Source organism: Peromyscus californicus, unplaced genomic scaffold (genome assembly GCF_007827085.1).
Source record: "Peromyscus californicus insignis strain IS unplaced genomic scaffold, ASM782708v3 Scaffold_16__1_contigs__length_79575227, whole genome shotgun sequence".
Classification (NCBI taxonomy): Eukaryota; Metazoa; Chordata; class Mammalia; order Rodentia; family Cricetidae; genus Peromyscus; species Peromyscus californicus.
Window position 1 is genome coordinate 75,632,121 of NW_026294458.1, and position 22,293 is coordinate 75,654,413.

Below are 22,293 nucleotides of genomic sequence, written 5' to 3' on the forward strand. Positions count from 1 at the left end.
TAAAGAACTTCTGACGTGGGTTACTTTAGGATTGAAATTATGAATGTGAAATTTAACAGTTAAGTATGACTGACGTAAATACAACAACCTAGTATAGAGTCCAGAAAACTAAGAAATACCAGGCCATTTTGAGCTTCACATTAGTAAGTTTCATAGTAGTTGAGCCTCTCTTTTAAGAAATTTGGATAAAAATCTGGTGAAAAATTAATGCAAAAGCTAACTATTCCGAAAACCCGTTATTCATCCACAGTGTCATCTTTTCTTTACTTCACTCCATTCCATCATTATTATGAGTCTGTTTAAACAGTCCTAGGGCCCGCTTCAGGAAGTTCTTTTCTTGAGTTGAAATATTGAGCAATCTTGTTAAGAGAACTCTTGGGTGGCAATTTAGAAAGAGCTACAAAATTAGATTGATATTTCTTAAAACATGGTATAATTTGCTTCAGGCTTTTATAAACCAAAGCTAAAGAGTTTCACTTTCAGTAATTCTTAGAGAATTTCTACTACAACTGGGAAGAAGTTAAATAAATTTATGAGAAGAATTAAGCTGATTTGTTTTTACCTTTAGATAGAATTTATATCTTACTATACTAGAAACAGACGTTATAGGAAGGTCTATCATATATATGTAGTTCTCTGTATTTCAGGAGGAAACACATGACAGCTTGAGAAAGTGTTCTGTTTCATTGATCAGTGTGTGATTGAAAACAGAGATTGAGCTCCCATATCTGAGAAGAGTAGAGACAGGTCAGAGAAATACTGAGATTGTTACTGCTGATTAACTTTCCTAGACTTTAACTTTTCACCTAAAAAGAGAAAATTGGCCTAATTTTACTGGTCTCTTCAATTTCTAACATTTTATGATTTAGGTAGTTTAACCAAATTATTTCTAATGTAGTTTTTCCTACTAACACTTGAGTGGTATTAGCCAAGATTTATTCGTCATATAAAATTGTGTAGCCTGCAGCGCAGCAGAAGAGCTAAAGTGATGTTCTTGGGTTACGGTCTGTTACAAATAAATGACATTCTGGAAAACAGATCATGAGCATAAACAAAGTGGGGTTTTCAGAGGAGCCGTCCTTTGAAATGCCCTCCCTCCCCTCCCCCTTGTGCTGGCCGTCACCGCACTGGCATCCTGTGAGTCCGTCTGCAAACACTGCAGACTGTGACAGCTTGCCCGTTAGGCAGCCGGCGCTGATAGCGCTGGCACGTTGGCTTTATCAGTATCACTTTTCACACTGCTGTATGCAGTGTGCTCATTTCTTTGCCTCTGGTTAAATATGGGAATATCTGTCGGTTTCAAATCTAAGGCTTTGAAGGGGTCATAATGGGAGAGCATAAAATTCTCCAAACTCAGCAAAAACGGAAATGGGCATAAGCCTGTGGTCTGCTGTTGTTAAGTTCTTTCCTCTCTCCTGAAGAGCCATGCTAACACTGGTGTGTGCCCTGTTAGGAAGAACAAACCTAGTCCTTTCTTGTAGTAACTCGATGTAAATTCTGTTTTCTCCAAGTTACTTCTCTCAGTTGTTGGAGGAGCATGGCCCCTTGGACCTGAATGACAAGGTGTTCTCTGAAGAGGATGAGTTCTTCCCTGAAGAAACTCGACAGATGCTAGAGAAAGCAGGCGGTTTGAAGTCTTTCCTCCTGGGATGTCCTCGATTTGTTGTGATAGACAACTGTATTGCATTGAGAAAAGTTGCCTCAAGACTCAAGAAAAAGAGAAAGAAGAAAAACATTAAAACTAAAGTTGAAGAAATTTCAAAAACAGGAGAATATTTACGAGTTAAACTACCACTAAATCCAGCTGCTAGGGAATTTAAACCAGATGTAAAGTCCACACCAGTGTGTGAGGATGTAAAGTCTGCACCAGGACCTGCTGAGTCCCCAGGACCAGCTCCCGAGGACCTGAAGCCCCAGCTGGACTCTGATAGCTCTTGTGGTTCAGCTTCTGAAGACAGCAGACTGGAAGTGGCCTCTTGTGACTCGCCCCCACCACTCTCTGAGGATGTGCATCACAGACCAGCTTCCTCTCCTTCCCCCACACCAGCTCCTGAAGATGCCAAACCAACATACTGGACTCAGTCCCACTTGGTCACAGGATTCTGCACATACCTTCCTTTTCAAGGATTTGACATCGCGCAGTCGAGGCCTGCGTACATCAACGTGGTACCAAGCCTGCCCCAGTTCGCCGGCATCTACACACCTCTGGCCAGCATTTCCTCTGAGTATGCCATGCAGAGATCCATGCCAGTGGTGCCATCTTTTGTAGCCAGCGACAGAGCAGATAAAAATGCCACTGCGTATTTCGAGAGTCTTAATTTGAATACTGGGAATGACTGTGGTAACCAGATTGCCTCTGAAGCACAGATCCTTGAGGATTCTTTGGGAATACCTGTGAAGTCCCAGAGCAGCCCATCTGATCTCGATACAGCTCTGAGTGAGCCTGACAGAAACAGCAGGCATGGTGGGAGCCCCGATAGCCAGTGTGAAGTGTCTCTGGAAAGTACCAGCAGAGCAGCAGACACTCCCCCTACAGCAGTGCTTGCCGTCCAGGTAAGGCTCAAAGAAAAGGATATTTAAAAGAAACATGTTCATTGTCATTTTGTGTGTGTGTATATGATGTGTGTGTGCTAGTGCAGGTGCACACGTGCCACAGCACGCATGTTCACATTAAAGGACAACTTTAAAGAGTCAGTTCTCTCATCGTGTTCCCCTGCAAAGTTCTACACTGATAAGAAATAAGGTAAGGCCGGGCGGTGGTGGCGCACGCCTTTAATCCCAGCACTTGGGAGGCAGAGCCAGGCGGATCTCTGTGAGTTCGAGGCCAACCTGGGCTACCAAGTGAGTTCCAGGACAGGCGCAAAGCTACACAGAGAAACCCTGTCTCGAAAAACCAAAAAAAAAAAAAAAAAAAAAAAAAAAGAAAGAAATAAGGTAATAGAGTCGTCGTCGTCGTTGTCGGCAGGTGGAGCCAGAACATCACTTTGATGATTAGTAAAGAAAAGAGGAAGGAGTTTGTGGCTACTTCGTGGGGACGCACACACACTGCTAACTACAATAGCGTTATCTATCACATTGGCTTATGCAGCATTCACAGCACAATCAGAATAGAGGCCCCTCCTAGAACTCATTGTATGTACTTCCAGCTCCCCTGAGAGTCTGAGAGTGTGGCTCAGTGTAAGAGAACTTGTTCAGCGTGTGCAAAGCCCTGGGTTCCAGGCCAGTCACATAATAAGTAATGAATACATAAGAAAAAGGGAAGAATCTGGGCTGCACGTGCCCAGGCTCTGCCAGACCAGGAGGTGGGAATGAGAGCTGTGAAGGAGACAACCAGGTGGAGAGAAATGAGTGGTTTGTCTAAGTGCTCTCCTGACAAGCATGCAGACAGATCAGGTTCTCTGTAGTTGTCCTTTGGTGTGAATTCACTAAAGTCCCTGTTGAATTGTGCCCACCCTTAAGTTTTCTGCTTTCTAGCAAGCTTGGGGGAAAAAAATGTTAATACTACTGAGCTAGTATTAATTTTGGTTATATTATATATAATGTTTTCCTAGTAAAATTTTTATGTGAAGAAATATCTAAATTGAAAAAAAAAAACCCTTAGAAAAATTGTGGGCATGTTTTAAACTGTTATACAGTGGCCTTATTTTACTAGTATAGCTGAGATCAAATTAAGTTTTAAGCAATTGTTTTGTCCCATAGGTGTCTAGGAGTGTGGCACATCAGGAAGTGAATACTGAGCCATATGTACCTTTTGAGACACAGCAGGTGAGTCAAAAGTATACTAAATTGTTCAAATATTTCATTTTTTATTAACATATGAATTGGAGCCAGCTAATCTTAAAGTTACTGTGGAATAAGCTTTAGACTACAAAAAAAACCCAACAAAATAAACAACAAAACTTTTTTTGTTGAAATTTGAGAGGAAGAAACTAAGAAAAGGGTTAGGTTTTGTTTCCCTTTGAGTGCTAATTCAAAGGATAATGGCTTTCTTTTAACTTGTGTGGTGAGCATGTATTAATGTATAAATAAGGTTATTTACATGAATGACATCAGAAGATACAAGAATGGTTCAATTATCTTGTTTCAAGGTAAACATCACTAGTAATTATTATTGTTCTAGAAATATTAACTAATAAAATTAGGTATGAGAAAGAAAAAAAGGAGGTATAAGTATCATTATTTACAGAAATTAAGATCAGAATAATTGAAAGGTTATTACATACAAGATACTTGACATATACTAAGACCAGCTTACTAAGAGAAAATACCTCTTTTTGTTTGTTTGTTTTTTGTTTTTTTGAGGCAGGGTTTCTCTGTGTAGTTTTGGTGTCTGTCCTGGATCTCACTCTGTAGACCAGGCTGGCCTTGAATTCGCAGAGATCTGCCTGGCTCTGCCTCCCGAGTGCTGAGATTAAAGATGTACGCCACCACCGCCCAGCTGAAAATATCTCATTTTTTTGTTTCGTTATTCTATAATTTAATTTTACATATCAGCCACGGATTCCCCTGTCCTCCCTCCTCCCGCCCCCCACCCTCTCCCCAGCCCACCCCCCATTCCCATCTCCTCCAGGGCAAGGACTCCCCCGGGGATTGAGCTCAACCTGGTAGATTCCGTCGAGGCAGGTCCAGTCCCCTCCTCCCAGGCTGAGCAAAGTGTCCCTGTGTAGGCCCCAGGTTCCAAACAGTCAACTCATGCACTAAGGTCCCACTGCCTGGGTGCCTCCCAAACAGTTCAAGCTGATCAGCTGTCTCACTTACCCATATCTCATTTTTAATGGCAAAAAATCCATTTCAAGATAGCTAAGCTACTATTGGGAGACTTACTGAGGAGAGGAGATGCCCATGTACTTGATTGGATAGGATGTAATGAAAACATTGATTTTTTCCCCCTAGTTTTGTTTCTTAATGCAGGATAGTCTAACTACACCTGGAGACCTTAAACAGTGTTTAATACTTCTCTACTGAGACAGGCAGTGGTGGCACATGCCTTTAATGCCAGTACTCTGACGCAGAGGCAGGCAGGTCTCCATGAGTTCAAGGCCAGCCTCAAAATCTAGTGGCTTCAAATAACAGCAATCTCTTGGTCAGAAGTCCAGGAGCTGCCTGGGAATTCTGGATCTGGAAGAGTAAATATTATTAAAAAGGTTTTTGAATCAGTAAGAAAAAGACAGCGTGTCACAAAATGGGAATTGACGTGAATATACAGCCATAGTAAAAGAAATGTTCATGGGTTTTAGGCGTTCACAAACAAACCAGTTCCGTATGCATGGTATTGAAAGAAGTAGAATGCAGCCGTCTGCAGAGAGCAGTGCAGAATTGCCTGCCCTCAGCTAGGTGTGTGAGACCAGTGGGCAGATACTTAAATACATGTTTTGTTCATAATTCTAACAGCCAAAAATTAGATACTATTTAAAGTTCCACCACTGGCGGCTGAAATGTGTGTCCATGTATTGAAGTACTGTGCTGTTCCTTTTTTTTTTTTTTTTTTTTGGTTTTTCGAGACAGGGTTTCTCAGTGTAGTTTTGAGGCCTGTCCTGGATCTAGCTCTGTAGACCAGGCTGGCCTCAAACTCACCTGGCTCTGCCTCCCGAGTGCTGGGACTAAGCCACCACTGCCCGGCCTACTGTGCTGTTCTTGAACACTGAAGCAGCTGTGGTTGAGCAGACAGAAATGTGCTGTCTGAGCAAGACCTTTATAGCCTTCATAAACTGAAGAGCCTTTAAATTATTTTAAGTGTATGTTACTAGAAATTTTGAGAAATTGAAAATCAGCTGTACTCATCTTACCCATGCTAAGTTTTTTTTTTTTTTTTTTTTATTTATTTATTTATTTTTTTTTTTTTGAGATGTAGCCTTGGCTCGCCTGGAACTCAGTATGTAGACCAGGCTGGCCTCAGATTTATAGACACCCACTGCCTCTGCCTTTTTAGTGCTAAGATTTGAAGGTGTGCACCACCACACCCAGCCCAGGCTAATATTTTGGTGTGCAGTCTTACTTGATCATTTACATATAGTTAAGTGATATCTTGGAAATGGAATTTGCGTTCTTCTGTTCATATCTGTTACAGAATTACAACTTGTTTGCTCATTTCTTTACAAGAATATGTGGCAATTTGATGTCTTAATTGTTGAACACATAGAATGTGTCTGCTTTTTATGTAGACAGTGCTTGAGTAAACTGGTCTCTGTTTAATACAGTGTATACTTAGTAGATGGGCTGTTGTTAATTCTTATTTTTTACTTAGCCCTAAATCAGGTAGGCTTTGTCATTCAGTAAATCAGTCAGTATTAGGAATATTCACAAATGCTGTGTTAAATTAGTTCTTAGTTTCAAGACTTTGAGATAAGTCAAGGTGACTGGTGGCTTTTCAACCATTGAATCCTCGACTACAATTTTTTTTTTCTGGGACTTAGAGAAGTTGCCACACATCTCTTACCCTTGGTTTTTTGACCTATAAAAGGCAAAACTTACATATTTCTTATGAAAAATGTGATTAATTTTAAATATAATAAATAAAGCTGCCATTTAGTATCCCAGCTGTCTCTGTTGGTGACTTGGATATAGAAGTAATAATACCATATTCACTGTGATTCTTTTGCCAAATTGAGAATAAAATGGAGGTAATTGAAGTCTTCACCATCTTGCTTGTGTGTCACAGTAGGTGTGACAGTTTCACTTACCATAGTGCTAAGTCTCAGTCCGGGCAGACATAGACTGAGGCCCTCCAGACTGACACAGTTTAGTCTCCTTATGCTGGCTGTAATCAGTGTTGTAATAAGTTGTATAATTTTGGTTACTTGATTCCTTGCCTTTCAGTTGTACAGTGCTTGGGTACTGGGGAGGGGGCCGAATAAGTTGTTCAGGATGGCTCAGGTTTGTGCCACTGGGATCGATTCTGCAGCATGACTGCCCCAGGAGGGCAGGCCTCTGCTCCTCAGAGGCTCCATATCCCACAGTACTTTCTTCAGACACAGCAGCACTCCCAGCTGAGTGAGAGCTTTTTAAAAAGCATACATAGAGTGTTGTTTGTTCATAGGACAGTGTCCCATCTTGCTTTTCTGTTTGTTTTGATTTTAAGCTAATCCATGGTAGATAACAGAAAGCAATTCACTGGTAACAATTTAATTTGTCTTTTTAAAATTACCAGCAACTTACCATTTGAAACACTTAGGAGTAATAGCAACACTATTCTAATCTACTTACTTGCCTTTAAAATATGTGTATGTGCAACCTTTAAAACCCTAACAATAGTTCCTGATGTTATTTATAGAAATAACATTCAAATCAAATTCTGATCTAATATTATGCCCTTAGGAAACAAATTTTCAGAACTAATTATAGTTTACAGATTGAAGTTTATTACAAATTTCAATAGCAAAATGATAATGTTAAAAAGAGTTGGCTCTTCCAGGAGGCAGTGACAACATTTACCTTTAATCCCAGAGGCAGGTGGATTTCTCTGAGTTCGAGGCCAGCCTGCTCTGCAAAGCAAGTTCCAGGACAGTCAGGACTACACAGAGAAACCCTGTTTCAAAAAAAAAAAAAAATGCTGGCTCTTCTGAACAGTATTTAGAGGTTATTACATTTCCCATATAAGTGGGAATAAATACATCACCCTCCCTTGAGGCAGTTCAAAAGACATCACAAATTTAAACAGCTGTTAACTGATGCCTCTGTGGTTTACTCTTAGGGGGACCTTTCCCAGACTGAAAAGGAGTACTGCCTGTTAAGGGACCAGCTTAAGGCTGCAGTGGAGAACTATGAGCAGATCAAACTCAGGAGCTCAGAGGAGACCAGGGACCTGGAAGAGAAGCTCAAGAGGAACGTAGAAGAGAACAAGGTGACCCGTCCGACTCCGTGATTCCATGTGGAAGGAGGAGGGTGGAGGAGTGCGAGGGCAGTGTTTCTTGTGGGGTGTGCAGCCTTACACACTGCTTGTGAGAAGAGGACTGTGAGTCTGGGGTTGTGTTTATCTGTAATTTAAGTTCCAAGAAAAATTCCTAAGGCAGTTCACAGAGAGGTCCTAGAGTCAGGCTTGGTTCTGCTTAGAACTATTCTGAGAGAGCAGTTGGGTTACTTAATGTCACTAAAGTTCAGTTTGCTTTTCTGGAAAGCCTGAGGAGTAATTGCATGTTTCCTGAGTTTACCTGGTCAGGGCTTAGGAAGTAGTGGTTCCACGACTCTCCTTCATCTTCTTCTTCCTAAGTCAGTGTCAGAGGAACTAATGGAGCCCTGCTCTGTGTCCGTGCCCTGGAGGATCTGGTTTAGATTCTGTTAGTCGCATTGACCATCAGTTCCATATAGTGGAGTGGCACCAGTTAGGGAAAGCCTGGCTGCTTCAGTGGGCCGTGAGATCACAGATGTGAGAAAATGATGTTCCTTTTTAAAGAAACTACTGCTTCCTATTCATAAAGGGAACAGAGAGACTAACCCATTAAAGAAGGAAAAAAAAATTGTTTGAGAAGTCTGAATTAACAGCTGGAATAATACATTAAATAGTAGAAATACTCTTTATCGAGATTGAAGTGTCCCTGGAAGGAAAGGTTGGTTGGTCAAAGGGGACTGGTAACACTCCCCAGGACCCGTTTGCACACAGTTGGAACTGGGACACTCCAAGGATGAGAAGAGTTAGTCGTTCTCCTCACTGTCTGTCTGGGAAAAATAAAATAGTAAAAGAAAAAATTAAACCCTACTCAGCACATGACACACAAGATACAAGCTTGAATAAACGAGAGATGTAGTAAAATAGTGATACAAATGTGGTATTGCCTCAGGAAGATTTGCACTGTAATCCACGTGGCCTGTGTGAGTGACAGGCAGATTCAGGCACATAGTCACTTCATGTAGTCATTTGGTGAGTGACATTTGTGGCAGAGACCTCTGCAGCTTCACAGCCTGGTGGTCAGACTGGGTACTGTATTTGTACAGTCCCCCATGCTGTGTGTGCAGATGACCTCTGTTCTGGGGATACACATGCCCAGTGTGGGGCTGTGACAGAACAGAGCTTGGCTGCGACTCTCTGGCTCTCAAGTTTGAGGTCTTACCTTTTGAGAGAGGGTCTTATTGCGTCATCTAAGCTGGGCTCAAACTCCACGTCTCCACCTCGTGCACGTTGGAGGCATAGGCAGGCAGCCCTGTACCAAGCTCCTCTGGTGCCTTTTCCTTTTGTGTGGCTTTGGATCTGGTGTCACGTGATTGTACTCAGGAACATGGTGAGTCCAGTGATTCCATCCCTCAGGACAGGCTTGTCCAGTTTCTAGACTTTCTTCGTGAATTGTGTACTCTCTCAAATTGTGAATCTGAGTTTCTTTGGTTGTGTTTACACAAGTAGGTGGGAGTTACTATGATCATTTCCTTATTAATTTTGAAGCGGTGTTGTCATTAAAGGGAGATAAGTACAAACAGCACATGAACTCGGGTAGTAGTTTCGTTGGCAGACTATGTATGTGTGTGCGTGTGCGCCAACAAACATGATTGTAATTCTTTATCCTTTGTTAACTGATCTCTTGGAGGTGCCTTTGCCCAGTAGGTTCTCAGGCCCTAGCATGAACTTGTGCTTGCACATTATCTCCCTTTCAAGACGCTAGGTCCAAGGTGAGCATTGGCTCAGTGTGAACAAAGTTGGCTTGGCTTCCAGTTGCACAGCAGACAGACTTCCGTTGATGACGGAAATAGAAGTGACCATGTACAGTACAGGAGCTTATAAGTGTGGTAGGCATGGCATCATCCGAGTCACAGTAATGACATGGCATGTTTGGAATCTGCAAGGTTTTATTAGCAAGGAAATTGTGGACATACACCCCCCTTCCCCCAGCCTGAGGGGGAACCACAGAACTTTTGTGCTTCTGCTGCTTTGGAAGAGACAGCCTATGCATCACATCCATCTAGACCAGTCCCTGAAGTAGGACCCAGCTCTTACAGGAACTTGACTCCTTAGCAGGTTCATCTCTAGTAGCATCAAAATCCTTGGTGTCTAAGGCTGAAGAAGGAAGAAATGGCCTCTTCGTTCATACCATTTTTGAGTTGAAGTCTATTACTTCCTATTATATCTGTGTAGGTTTATTATAGGGTGTGTTGTTCTTTCTGAGAGAGAAAGCCCCATGTTTCTGTAGCTAATCCTTGATCTCAGCATGTTCTGATCCTAAGCAGGAAGTTTAGGATCAGAAGCTCAATTAAGAACTAAGAAATTAGAGTCTTTCCCTAGCAAATAGGAGTACAGAATTTCATTAAGCGGGTGTTGATAGTTTTGGAATTTGAGACTGGGCACTATTTAACTTATTTTTAGTTTTTTAAATAATGCTTGGATTCTCTGGTGCACTTCAATTATTGGAAACAGTCAATTATGCAGTATTTTACTTGTGGCTGGTATTTTATTTACAAAGGTACCCTATCCAGATACCTTGCACCCCGAGTGGATGATCCTTCACAAGTGACTGAAAGCGTTTTTCAGATATTTCAAGAAGCAGCAACTAAATAAGGGAGCCAAGAATTTGGTCTGGGGGGCATTGACTCTTACCCTCCAGGGGAAGGCAATTAGCATTGCCTCGGGAGTTCCTCTGCCATGTTGCCTGGACTTCAGACAGATATTCCGTCCGGATGCCTTTAATGATCAGTCAGAGGTGTCATATTTGTCTTTCTAGAAGAAACAAGAACTGTTGGACTTGCCAGCTAAAACATGTGCAGGTTACTTCTAAGTTAGGGAGCTGTGTAGACGAAGACTGAAGTGTGAATCCCGTGGGCACACAAGGTTCTCCAGAGGACTTCCTGTAGCCAGTGCCCTCAGTGGTTAAAGTGTGGCTGTGCTGTGTTTACTGAATCCGGACCTGCAAGTGGTCTCGTGCCCGCCCCAGGGGGCCAGCTCTCCTGAACTTGAGTTATTGCGAATGCTAGGACACTGTCACTGTTCTAGGCTGCCAGGGTCTTATTTTTCCTCCCAAAAAAGTATTGCCATGATTATTCAAGTATTTTCTAAAATGCTTTTAGATCTCAAAGACAGAATTAGACTGGTTCCTCCAAGATTTGGACAGAGAAGTTAAAAAATGGCAACAAGAGAAGAAAGAAATCCAAGAAAGATTAAAGGCCCTGAAGAAAAAAATTAAGAAGGTTACAAATACCAGTGAAGTGTAAGTAACAGTTGAAGAATGGCGTTAATGTTTTAATATTCTGGGGTTTCTGGTTCTTGTCAGATTCTTTGTATTTAATGTCAAATGTATATATCAACTAAAAAACCTTTATAGATATTGTTTTCACAATTGTTTACATCATTTAAAAAGCATCCATTGAAAAATTCTTTCACCTAAAACTTCGTCCGAACTGGCATGTTTTCAGATCAATTATATAAAAGTGAGAGTAGCCTGGAACTGAGTCAACACAGCCCAGTTGCCTTTAAGATTGAACATCACTGTGACCATTCTTACTGCATATGCCGTGCTGGCTGGCTTATTTATTAATGTATTTTCTTATTTTGAGATGGTCTCATCTCACTGTATAACCCAGGATCTTCTTTAGAAGTGTTCCTGAAGAGGTGGGATTCCAAGCATGTGCATTCATGGAAACAATAAGTAAAGCTTGCTCTGAGCAGCACAGCACGACAGCAGTAGCGGGGCAGTCTGAGTTCATGGGGAGCTTTTTTTGATGTGGGTGCAGTTCACTGTGTGGAGTTGTAGTGAAAAAACCTGAAAGGTAATTAAGGTTTTGTAACTGCTTTTCTAGGTCTGCCCAGAAAATTGAAGGCTTGGATAAGGAATTCGGATCACTTCTGGACCAGTTCCCGGAAATCAGGCAAACCAACTTTTAATTATTCTTAACATCTTTCACTACAATCTCACTAGACTCTTAAGTATATCATTGCTTCTCTGTCTCTTAAATAATTCTCAAGGCTTGAATATGTATATATCCTGGTTTCTACTTCTGTCTTCCACTGTCAGTATAAAAATGCCTCAATGTATTGCTATCATTTACTCCTTTTCTTTCCTTTTTTCTGAAGTAGGGTCTCACTGTGTAGACCAGGCTGGCCTAGAACTCACTTTGTACACCAGGCTGACCTCGAACTCACATAGATCTGCCTGCCTCTGCCTTCCAAGTGCTGGGGTTATAGACATGTGTCACCTTTCCTGGCTCTTTTCTTTTCTTTAATTAATTTCAACTACAAATGTACTCTTCTGCCTGGCGGTGGTGGCGCACGCCTTTAATCCCAGCACTCGGGAGGCAGAGGCAGGTGGATCTCTGTGAGTTTGAGGCCAGCCTGGTCTACAAAGCGAGTTCCAGGAAAGGCACAAAGCTACACAGAGAAACCCTGTCTTGAAAAACAAAAACAAAAGTCCTCTTCTGAGGTGGAGTGTGGCTCAGCAGTGGAAACACCTTTCATGCACTTGAGACAGTAGTCTCCTGTGGAGTTGTAGTGTAGTGCTGTTACTGCAGTTTGTCCAACAGTTTTCACTGTGAACCTGTAGTTTCCTTCTAGTCCTTCGTAATGGACGACATTGTGGTGTTATGTACACAACCAGGTCTCACCGATCAGCTGTATTTTGCTTTATTTTGTTTAATGCCATTTTGCATAATCTTTTCTGTTCCCATCGTCTTCAATGGCTTCCTTGTTGTTACCATGTGTGACCATGATGGAACAGGAAATCACAGTAAGCAAAACAATCCAGACCTACAAAAGACAGGAACAGTGTTTCCTTTCATGCGGACCATAGACTTTAGTTTTCATGTGTGCATGTAGGTCATGAAACCATGAGAGAAAGCAGACATCTTCCAGTTTGAAGAGTAAAATATATTTGATACGAAAACAAAAGGAGAGTGATGGTGGGGAAGGGTGGATCAGCAAGAGGAGGGATAGAGGTCTGAAATGCCACAGTGAAACACAGTACTTTGTGTGTTAGTTTAAAAAGTGTGGCTGTGAACAGCTTTGTCCTGTTCACATTTTTCCTGTTTTTATAACTCTTTCATAATGGAATTTCTTTCTCGAAATATAGAGGGTATTTGAGAGCAGTTACCAGGTTATCTTGGTGGTACTCCTCATGTCCTCAGATGCCTGTGAGCTGGAGCTAGGGGAGTGGTTGTCAGCAGGTGCTTGCCGCGTAAGGACCTGATTGTATCCCAGCATCCGCAAATGACCGTGGGTGTGGTGATGCCATCTGTAACACCAGGGCTGTGGAGGTGGACACAGGAGGATCTCTGGGGCTCACTGGCCAGCCATTGCAGCACTTTTGGTCAGATCCAGATCTCAGTGAGAGTCCTTGTCTCAAATAAAGCAAAACGGATGGCTTCTGAGGAATCACACCCGAAGTTAATTGACCTCTGGTCTCCACAGACGCCCACCTCCACCCCCAGTGCCCGGATGCATGCTCGAACACACACACATACACACGCACACCAGTAAACTGACACAGTGCCCTCATGTGTTCCTCTGCCCTTCTTCCAGATACTCCCTTTTGATTTCTTGTCTTCCTTTGATCACTTGTAAAATGCAGAGAGCGCAGAGTCTGAATTGTTTGGTAGGTAGCACACGAGGCAGAAGTTACTCTAGAAAATGTGGTTCCAAAGCTGGCCTGGTGTCTGACGTGGCTGTGATCTCCCTGGAGGGACTTGTTCTCAGGGTTTTCTCTTATCTTCACACAGTACTCTCACAAGTGAGAAGGCGGCAGTCGAAGAGCGCATCCGGAGAGGGACAGAGCGCTATGAAGAGAGTCGGCAAAGGGCGGCGGCTGCAGAGGTGAGGCCAGGACACTGGTGATCAGCAAGGGCAGAGTCCGCTGTTTGCTTTGTGGTTTTACCTGTTAGAATAGTGCCCTTATATAAACTGGGAAATTAAGGAATAGGCTCTCATCCATAATTAATTTCTAAATAAAATAATTGTTTTTTTCTTTGCCTAAGGATTTTTCATTTTTATTCCTTCTCTTCAGTACTAGGACCTCATGCTCGCCAGGCATGCACAGCACTGCAGTATATCCCTAGACCTGAAGTTTATACTTGTTTCAGATGTGCCCATAAATATATTTTATGTTTGTCTTTATAAATTTTCAAAATGTATAACTCTTTTTCTTATTTAACAAAATAATTTAGTAATTTCTCATGCTTTTCATGGAATGTCTTCATCAGACTTAATCAAGTGAGGTATGTCAATATTTGCCAATCCTTGAAAAGCAAATTAAAAGAACCCCCAGGCTGGGGAGATCACTCTTTATTGGTAAGTGCTTGTGTTTTCTGAACAATGAGGACCTCAGGCCCATCCCAAAAATCCCTTTTTTTTAAAGCTGACATTGGGAAGTTGGAGACAGATGGAACCCTGGGGCTCACTGCAAGCCAACTTCTCCTACTTATTAGCAAGTTGCAGGCTAGTGAAAGATCCAGAGATTGTCCTCTGACCTCCATATCTGTGTACATGTGTATACAAACACACACACACACACACACACACACCAGAACCTACTTAATAAAATAAATTGCAAGTCAACCACTGCTACTGTGTTGGTGACTCATAATTCTAATTTCAGATACACCAAGAAGCAGAGATGGGGGAATCACAAGATCAAGGCCAGCCTACCCCTACATACAAAAGAAAAAGAAATAAAGGTGTATATGTGGGTGTTTTCTTCAGTCCCCTAGAGAAATACATACTAATGTTGGCATCTATGTGAAAAGCAGAAACAAGGAAAATGGCTTTATTTATTTGTGTGTTTGTTTGTTTCTAAAATGTGATTTCCGATACTTACTTGAGAAACAAGTTCTAGTTATTGTCACATGTATCTGTGGTTTCTCTGGGGACATGAGAAAAGGATTAACTTGGACCGACTGGAAATAGCCTACGTCCCAGTTACTTGTCAACCATGCAGCTGCTTCTAAGAGAAGCTGAGTAAAGAGCTAGTGTGCCGTGCTCTGCTGGCCTCTGATTGCCTGGCCTCTTCAGTTCACGTTCTGTGTTATTTGGCAGCAGGGTTGCCTGGAGGGCCTTGTCCAGGTTATTGACACCTGGATTAAAGTGAGGCTATTCCACATCACCTGCACTGATTCTTACACAACAACCTTGTAGAGAAAGCTGAAATCATTCCCCAGATGTGAGTGCTGAGAGAGACTTAGGACTGAGGAAGTGCAGGCCTCTGATCCTTATGCAGCTGGAAGGTGGGTAGTGTAAACCCTCCCTATACTCACAGGGAACCTGGCTCTGTGCCTATGTAGTGATACAGAAAGTCATGGAGTCTCATGTCACTAAGTAGATGTTTCTGGTGTCATTTTTCATTCCTGCTCATCTGATGAAATTACAACATAATCATGTTCTTACGTGTCTGCCGTCGTACTTTATTTCCGAAGAAACTGGAAGGTTTTTAATGTTTACATGTAAACTTTTCAAGTAGATCTTCATTTGTAAATATTTGTGTATCCTCTAATGTCTTGACAGCTGTCTGTCCTGGAAAACTGGAAGGAGCGTGAAGTCTGTAAATTACAGAGTGTGGCGTCACAAGCAGAAACCTATCTTAAGAACCTGAAGCTGATGAGCAGGTACCGTGGCCTCCCAAGTGTTCTTCCCAGCATGCATTGGGGAAATTAAGTTAGAAACACTTGAAGAAAAATATGTATTTAAAATGTTTTTCCTACAATATATTTTGATCATGTTTTTCCCCTCCCTCAAGTTCTCCCCACCTCCCTGCACCCAACCTTATGTCATTTCTGTCTCTCTAAAAAAAAAAAGATGAAAATCAAGACAAATAAGACCAGCATCACACACACACACACACACACACACACACACACACACACACACACACACACACAGCGCAAACAAAGCAAAATGAAACAAAAAGGTCCAAGAACAAAAGTTCATTTTGTGTTGGCCAACTACTCCTGGCCATTGGGTGTGGAGGCCCACAAAGGTTTCCTAGTGAGATCTGAGCTTGCTTTACCCAGCAGGCCTGCATTAGAGGATAGTTTGACCACGTGCATGGTCACCAGGTGTCTGAGATGGTCTGTACTTGGCCTTTTGCTCCACCCCGTGGCATTCCTATAAATAGCCCTTTAGAAGAGCTAGAAGGAAGCCGGGCGGTGGTGGCGCATGCCTTTAATCCCAGCACTCGGGACTCAGAGGCAGGAGGATCTCTGTGAGTTCGAGGCCAGCCTGGTCTACAAAGCAAGTTCCAGGAAAGGAGCAAAGCTACACAGAGAAACCCTGTCTCGAAACCCCCCCCCCCAAAAAAAAAGAGCCAGAAGGGGCCAGTGGATTGGGATCCAGGCCTTCCCGAGACTATCCTGTGTTTCTGTCTGTTTCTCTTCCCTCTGTATTTCTATCTGAATCTCTTATCCGTCACTCCTCAAGAGTACCCTGGGGTAAAATGTGGGAGCTGGTCTCCCAACTGGTCTCCCACAATTGGGCCCGCCCTGGGGTGTGGATGAAATACCATTGGTTTTCCCTTTAACATGGGGTATAGACTGCAAATAGCTTCTTGGTTAAGGGTGTCCGCTTCCACAGTGCAGAGACTAAAATATGTACCGCCACACCTGCTCCAAGATTGACAGTTTCAAAACATGCTTTTGATGTGGATTTGTTTCTGTTTGCCTTTATATGCTTTTAATTTTTCCAGTCAATAAAGTGGGTATTAAGCAGTTTTCTACTTCTAAAATTTTCCAGTGATTCTGCATCATATCCTGATGTGGAGTGTGATACACTCTCATGGGAATTGTTTCTTTCTAATGTAAGAGAAGAAATAGAGAGCACAAAGGTAAGCTAGAAAATGTGTCATAATTCTACCAAAGTCATTCCTTTTTTTAACCATTGTCAGTGTTTTTTTGTTGAAATTACTAGGAATTTTTCATAAAATTAGTGACATCTTCTTAATTATCTGAGAGCGTTTGCTTAGCATGCCTAACGCCCTGGGTTCACTTCTGAGCACCAAGAAAAGGAACAGAAGGAATTCCAGGAGGCTTCCCAGTGCTCAGATGACAAGGTCCTTCCCCAGCCCCTGAGGAAGCAGAGGTCTTGCTTTAGTGGTCTTCTGGCTGGGGAGGCCTTGCCCGCCAAGGGTCAGAGCACACTGAGCTCTCCAGCCTTGCCACCTCAAGCCTCTCAGTAAAATGGTGTGACTGTCTTGGAAAGGTTATCTTAAAGCTTTTATCACACTTACATGTCTTGGGAAACTCCTGGTCAGATGAATTATCTAAAAAGAAAAAATACTAATTGAAACAGTGTTTTCTTTTGGAATTGGTTAGAAAACTTCACAGTCTCCCTTCTACCCACAGTCTCAGTTTGAAGATCAAATCAAGGCCATTAAAGATGGTTCTCGGCTCAGCGAGCTTTCCATCGTGCAGATTTCTGAGCTCACGTTTCCTGATGGTACAACGGTGAGTGAGGAGAGATACATGACCACACTTTCTTTCTTAACTGTCCAGAGCACTTTGTTCTTTCTGTTCTCTGAACATGGGGATAGGCTCGTCCATATTGATACTGCTTGTAGCTTTTTTTTTTTCTCTGTATAACAGCTCTGGCTGTCCTGGAACTCACTTTGTAGACCAGGCTGGCCTTAACTCACAGAGATTCACCTGCCTCTGCCTCCCGAGTGCTGGGATTAAAGGCATGCGCCACTGCCACCCGGCTATCTTTTTACATTAAAGTGCATTTTAGAAAAGCAATGATTTTATTTTGTGGGCTTTGTAGAAAGGCTAACCATGGTTGTCACTTTATTGGACTTTGACACAGAGGAGACTTAGAATTCCAGGCTCTGTTGGATTTCAGAGTGTTTGGCATGCCCTTGCAACCCTGGTTGCTGCTTTCCCAGTGCCTACCTTGCACCTTCTTGCTGCGACACGTCTCACTGGAATGTTCTCCTAAGATACTGTGCTGGTGCACTCCCTCTCTCCCTTTCCTACCTCTGTAATGTACAGTAGATCACCGCAGTCTAGATGCCTCGGTGCCTTACAGCCTATCAGCTCCTCCCGAGGACTTGGATTTGATTCCCAGCACCCACATCGTGGCTCACGGCATCTGTGACTCCAGTTCCAGGGCATCTAACGCTCTTTTCTGGCCTCTGAGGATATTAGCCAGTCACACAGTACACAGACATAAAATAAAATGAATTTTTAGTTTCTTAGGAGTGGAAGGTGTGGCATCATGATCTGCACTTCTTTCTGCATTGACCTCAGTAAGAAACAAGTCCTTAATGACACTGAAAGGTCACTTCTCATTTTTGTTTTCTCCCAAGTTTCTACAGCAAATATGGAAGGAAAAAATTTTGACTCTTAGAATATTTTGTTGCAATTTTATTTTTTATAATTTTATAACTATTCAAAAATATTTCATATTCACAGTTATGAGACCTCTCAGTATATCAGGAACTTGTGTAAAAAAGTTTTCTTACAGGCTGGAGAGATGGCTCAGAGGTTAAGAGCACTGGCTGTTCTTCCAGAGGTCCTGAGTTCAATTCCCAGCAACCAAGTAGTGGCTCACAACCATCTATAGTGAGATCTGGTGCCCTCTTCTGGCCTACAGGCATACATGCAGGCAGAACACTGTATACATAATAAATAAAATTTTAAGTACCCTTAAAAACCACTTATTGCCTTAATCTCAGCACTCAGGAAGATCTCTGTGAGTTCAAAGCCAGTCTGGTCTATAAAGCTAGTTCCAGGACAGCCAGGATTACAAGAGAAACCCTGTCTCAAAAAAACAAACAAAAGGGGCTGGAGAGATGGCTCAGAGGTTAAGAGCACTGGCTGCTCTTCCAGAGGTCCTGAGTTCAATTCCCAGCAACCACATGGTGGTTCACAACCATCTGTAATGAGATCTGGCGCCCTCTTGCCTGCAGGAAGAAGAGTGTATACATAATAAATAAATAAATCTTTAAAAAAACAACAACAACAACAACAACAGAAAAAACCAGCATTTATTTTGTGCCTCATTTCTCCCTCATATGTTCACTGGGTAGTTAGTGGTGCTCAAGATTAAATGTGGCCTGGGCTCTCAGAATACTGGGGGCTTGGGAAAAGACACTGGCATTTTTCCTGCTGAATGCTCTAGCGATGTAAATCCTCATCTAGGGTTGGAAAGGGATGAGAGGGTAGTGTTTGGGGAGAGGCGGGGTTGCTCAGAGGGGTCTGGTGTTGCATGGACAGAGCACATGCTGGGAGGCTAGAAATAAAAGGGTACATATGCAGTCTGTTGTTTGGGAAGGGACATCAGGAGCACAGCAGAACCCTCCAGGGCCAGGTAGAACAAAGAACGCCTCGTTCCTGAAACTCCACCAAAGGTTGGGCTACTCCTTAGGTCACTGGGAGGCTGTGGTTTAGGTTTCGAGTCAGGGAAGACGAGCTGGAGGGAGGAGGAGATGGGCATGCGAGGCTGGAGGGGTTCCACTTGGCTCTCTGCCCTCCGCCGTGTGTGGAGGGCAGAGACTGTACGTGGGGTGGTACGGGGAGATCGATGCAGTTGTGAGAGGAGGAGGCTGCGCTCAGCCTGCTGTTGAGCACTTTGAGTTTGGCTCCCAGATCCCCCGAGTGGATGTGCAGAGAAGAGTCTCCGAAAATAGTCTAGTCGAAGTGAGTGGTGGACTGGGGAGAGAGGGGCCTCGGGTTGAGATTTGAGCCTCCAGCAGCATACGGTGTGGACAGAAGGTAAGAACTACCAGGAGCTGCAGAGTGGAGCATTCAGAGAGGGATGTGGCCGCACTTGTAGGTCTCGCTGTGTCCTAGGTGGGTAGAGGCAGCTTTGGGGATGATAGGGCAGGTAGTTCTCATGAGTTAGCAATAGCTCAGCTACCAGGGCAGAGGTGTGATTGGGTAGAGTGGAGTTAGGGAGTTTTTCTGACTTTACAGAAAAATGACAGTTGTTTACAAGTCACAGACCTAGTATGTTGTAATGAGAATTTACAGTTAGTGACTCCTTAAAAATAAAAATTAACTTGCCGTATTCACGTCTGCTGAGCACTGTTGTGGGCATGCATGCTCATCAGTTCATTTCTCATTGTCACTTAAGCCCCTAAGTGACCTGACCATTGTGGACTTTTTGTCACAGATTCATCCTCAGTCACCTTCTGAGTCTTCAGGCCGTGAGGACCACGGGCCCATGACTTCTGCAGCAGTCCACAAGGATTCTCCCACGGAGCCCACTGCTGGCTGCCCAGAGGAGGTTCCTGCGCTGTCTCTAGGATCGCCCACCCATCAGCCTGAAGTTGCTCAACAGTTAGAGGTCAAGACGGCTAGCCAGCTGTCTCCATCAGAACAAAGCCCTGAGGCTGATGAGAAACCACCTGGACAGGCTGCTCGGTCAAGCCAGTCTCCAAAGAAGCCTTTCAACAGTGTCATTGAACACTTGTTAGTGGTGTTCCCGATCTACACCAGGTACGAAGAGGTGCTTGCGACTGTTAAGTACTTCATTCACCGTTTCTTTGGGGGCTGTTGCTGTCACTGTTTTGAGACAGGTTCTCCTGGAACTCACTGTGTAGACCAGTCTGGTCTCACTCAGACTCACCAAGATCCACCCGCCTCTCCTCCTAAGTGCTGGGATAAAAGGTGTGCACCACCGCGCCTGGCCATTGAACCGTTTCTTCTTCTTTTTTTTTTTTTGGTTTTTCGAGACAGGGTTTCTCTGCGTAGCTTTGTGCCTTTCCTGGAGCTTTGGAGACAGGGCTGGCCTCAAACTCACGGAGATCCTCCTGCTTCTGCCTCCCGAGTGCTGGGATTAAAGGCTTGCGCCACCACAGCCTGGCTGAACTGTTTCTTGATCACATAAAACCATGGCCAGCCAGATTAGTGTGAAAAGGACTGTGTTAATTGTTTTCCTGAGAAAGACGTGCACTTCCCTTCATGCTTCTTGTTACCATATAGTGTGGTGCTGGCAACTAACCCAGGGCTTTGTGCATGTTAGCCAAGGCTCTAACACTTCAACTATACACCCAAGCCACAAGGAAATGTAATGTTCATATCAAGATTGAAAGGTTGGGCTTTATCCAGGTGTGGTGGCGTACGCCTTTGATCCGGTGGAGGGGGCGCGGGGGAGACGACACACAGAGGCAGGCAGTTCTCGGTCAGTTGTCAGTTCCAGGCCAGCCAGGGCTACACAGAGAAGACCTGTCTTGAAAAACCAGAAGGAGAAAAAAAGATTCAAAGCATTGACCACTGAGTAACCCAGCAGCAGGACCCATAGTAATTTGCTAAGACTTGACGAGATCTGTAACACTCCAGTGTTACTTGTTATGGAGTCAGTAAATGAGCTGTAAAATAAGTTACGTGTCATTCAGCAAAGGACACACTAGCATCTTAACATTTTGTAAACAAGAAGTCTGATTTGTTAGTGGCGTGAGGAGAGAAGACCAAATTGAATTCAGTACTGAGACGTGTGTGCAAACTGTGAAAGGATCCCTGTGAGTCTACCGAGATGTGTGTGCAAACTGTGAAAGGATCCCTGTGCGTCTACTGAGACGTGTGTGCAAACTGTGAAAGGATCCCTGTGAGTCTACCGAGATGTGTGTGCAAACTGTGAAAGGATCCCTGAGTCTACTGAGATGTGTGTGCAAACTGTGAAAGGATCCCTGAGTCTACTGAGACGTGTGTGCAAACTGTGAAAGGATCCCTGTGAGTCTACTGAGATATGTGTGCATACTGTGAAAGGATCCTTGTGAGTCTACTGAGATGTGTGTGCAAACTGTGAAAGGATCCCTGAGTCTACTGAGATGTGTGTGCAAACTGTGAAAGGATCCCTGAGTCTACTGAGATGTGTGTGCAAACTGTGAAAGGATCCCTGTGAGTCTACTGAGATGTGTGTGCATACTGTGAAAGGATCCTTGTGAGTCTACTGAGATGTGTGTGCAAACTGTGAAAGGATCCCTGAGTCTACTGAGATGTGTGTGCAAACTGTGAAAGGATCCCTGAGTCTACTGAGACGTGTGTGCAAACTGTGAAAGGATCCCTGTGAGTCTACTGAGATATGTGTGCAAACTGTGAAAGGATCCCTGTGAGTCTACTGTGATGTGTGTGCAAACTGTGAAAGGATCCCTGAGTCTACTGAGATGTGTGTGCAAACTGTGAAAGGATCCCTGAGTCTACTGAGATGTGTGTGCATACTGTGAAAGGATCCTTGTGAGTCTACTGAGATGTGTGTGCAAACTGTGAAAGGATCCTTGTGAGTCTACTGAGATGTGTGTGCAAACTGTGAAAGGATCCCTGTGAGTCTACTGAGATGTGTGTGCAAACTGTGAAAGGATCCTTGTGAGTCTACTGAGATGTGTGTGCAAACTGTGAAAGGATCCCTGAGTCTACTGAGATGTGTGTGCAAACTGTGAAAGGATCCCTGAGTCTACTGAGACGTGT

At 43.4% G+C, this 22,293-nt stretch overlaps 1 protein-coding gene across 10 annotated transcripts in view; it reads left to right on the forward strand.

Moving 5' to 3' along the window:
• Ttc3 (tetratricopeptide repeat domain 3) overlaps window positions 1-22,293 on the forward strand; it is a 106,805-nt gene that overhangs the window by 76,971 nt on the left and 7,541 nt on the right. For all 10 annotated transcript variants that reach the window (XM_052741264.1, XM_052741258.1, XM_052741254.1 and 7 more), the window contains 10 exons: window positions 1,512-2,553; window positions 3,700-3,765; window positions 7,691-7,840; window positions 10,984-11,123; window positions 11,713-11,781; window positions 13,624-13,717; window positions 15,401-15,501; window positions 16,625-16,715; window positions 17,233-17,334; window positions 20,000-20,325. In XM_052741264.1, coding sequence (XP_052597224.1) covers window positions 1,512-2,553; window positions 3,700-3,765; window positions 7,691-7,840; window positions 10,984-11,123; window positions 11,713-11,781; window positions 13,624-13,717; window positions 15,401-15,501; window positions 16,625-16,715; window positions 17,233-17,334; window positions 20,000-20,325 — 2,181 coding nt within the window. The remainder of the gene's footprint in view (window positions 1-1,511; window positions 2,554-3,699; window positions 3,766-7,690; window positions 7,841-10,983; window positions 11,124-11,712; window positions 11,782-13,623; window positions 13,718-15,400; window positions 15,502-16,624; window positions 16,716-17,232; window positions 17,335-19,999; window positions 20,326-22,293) is intronic.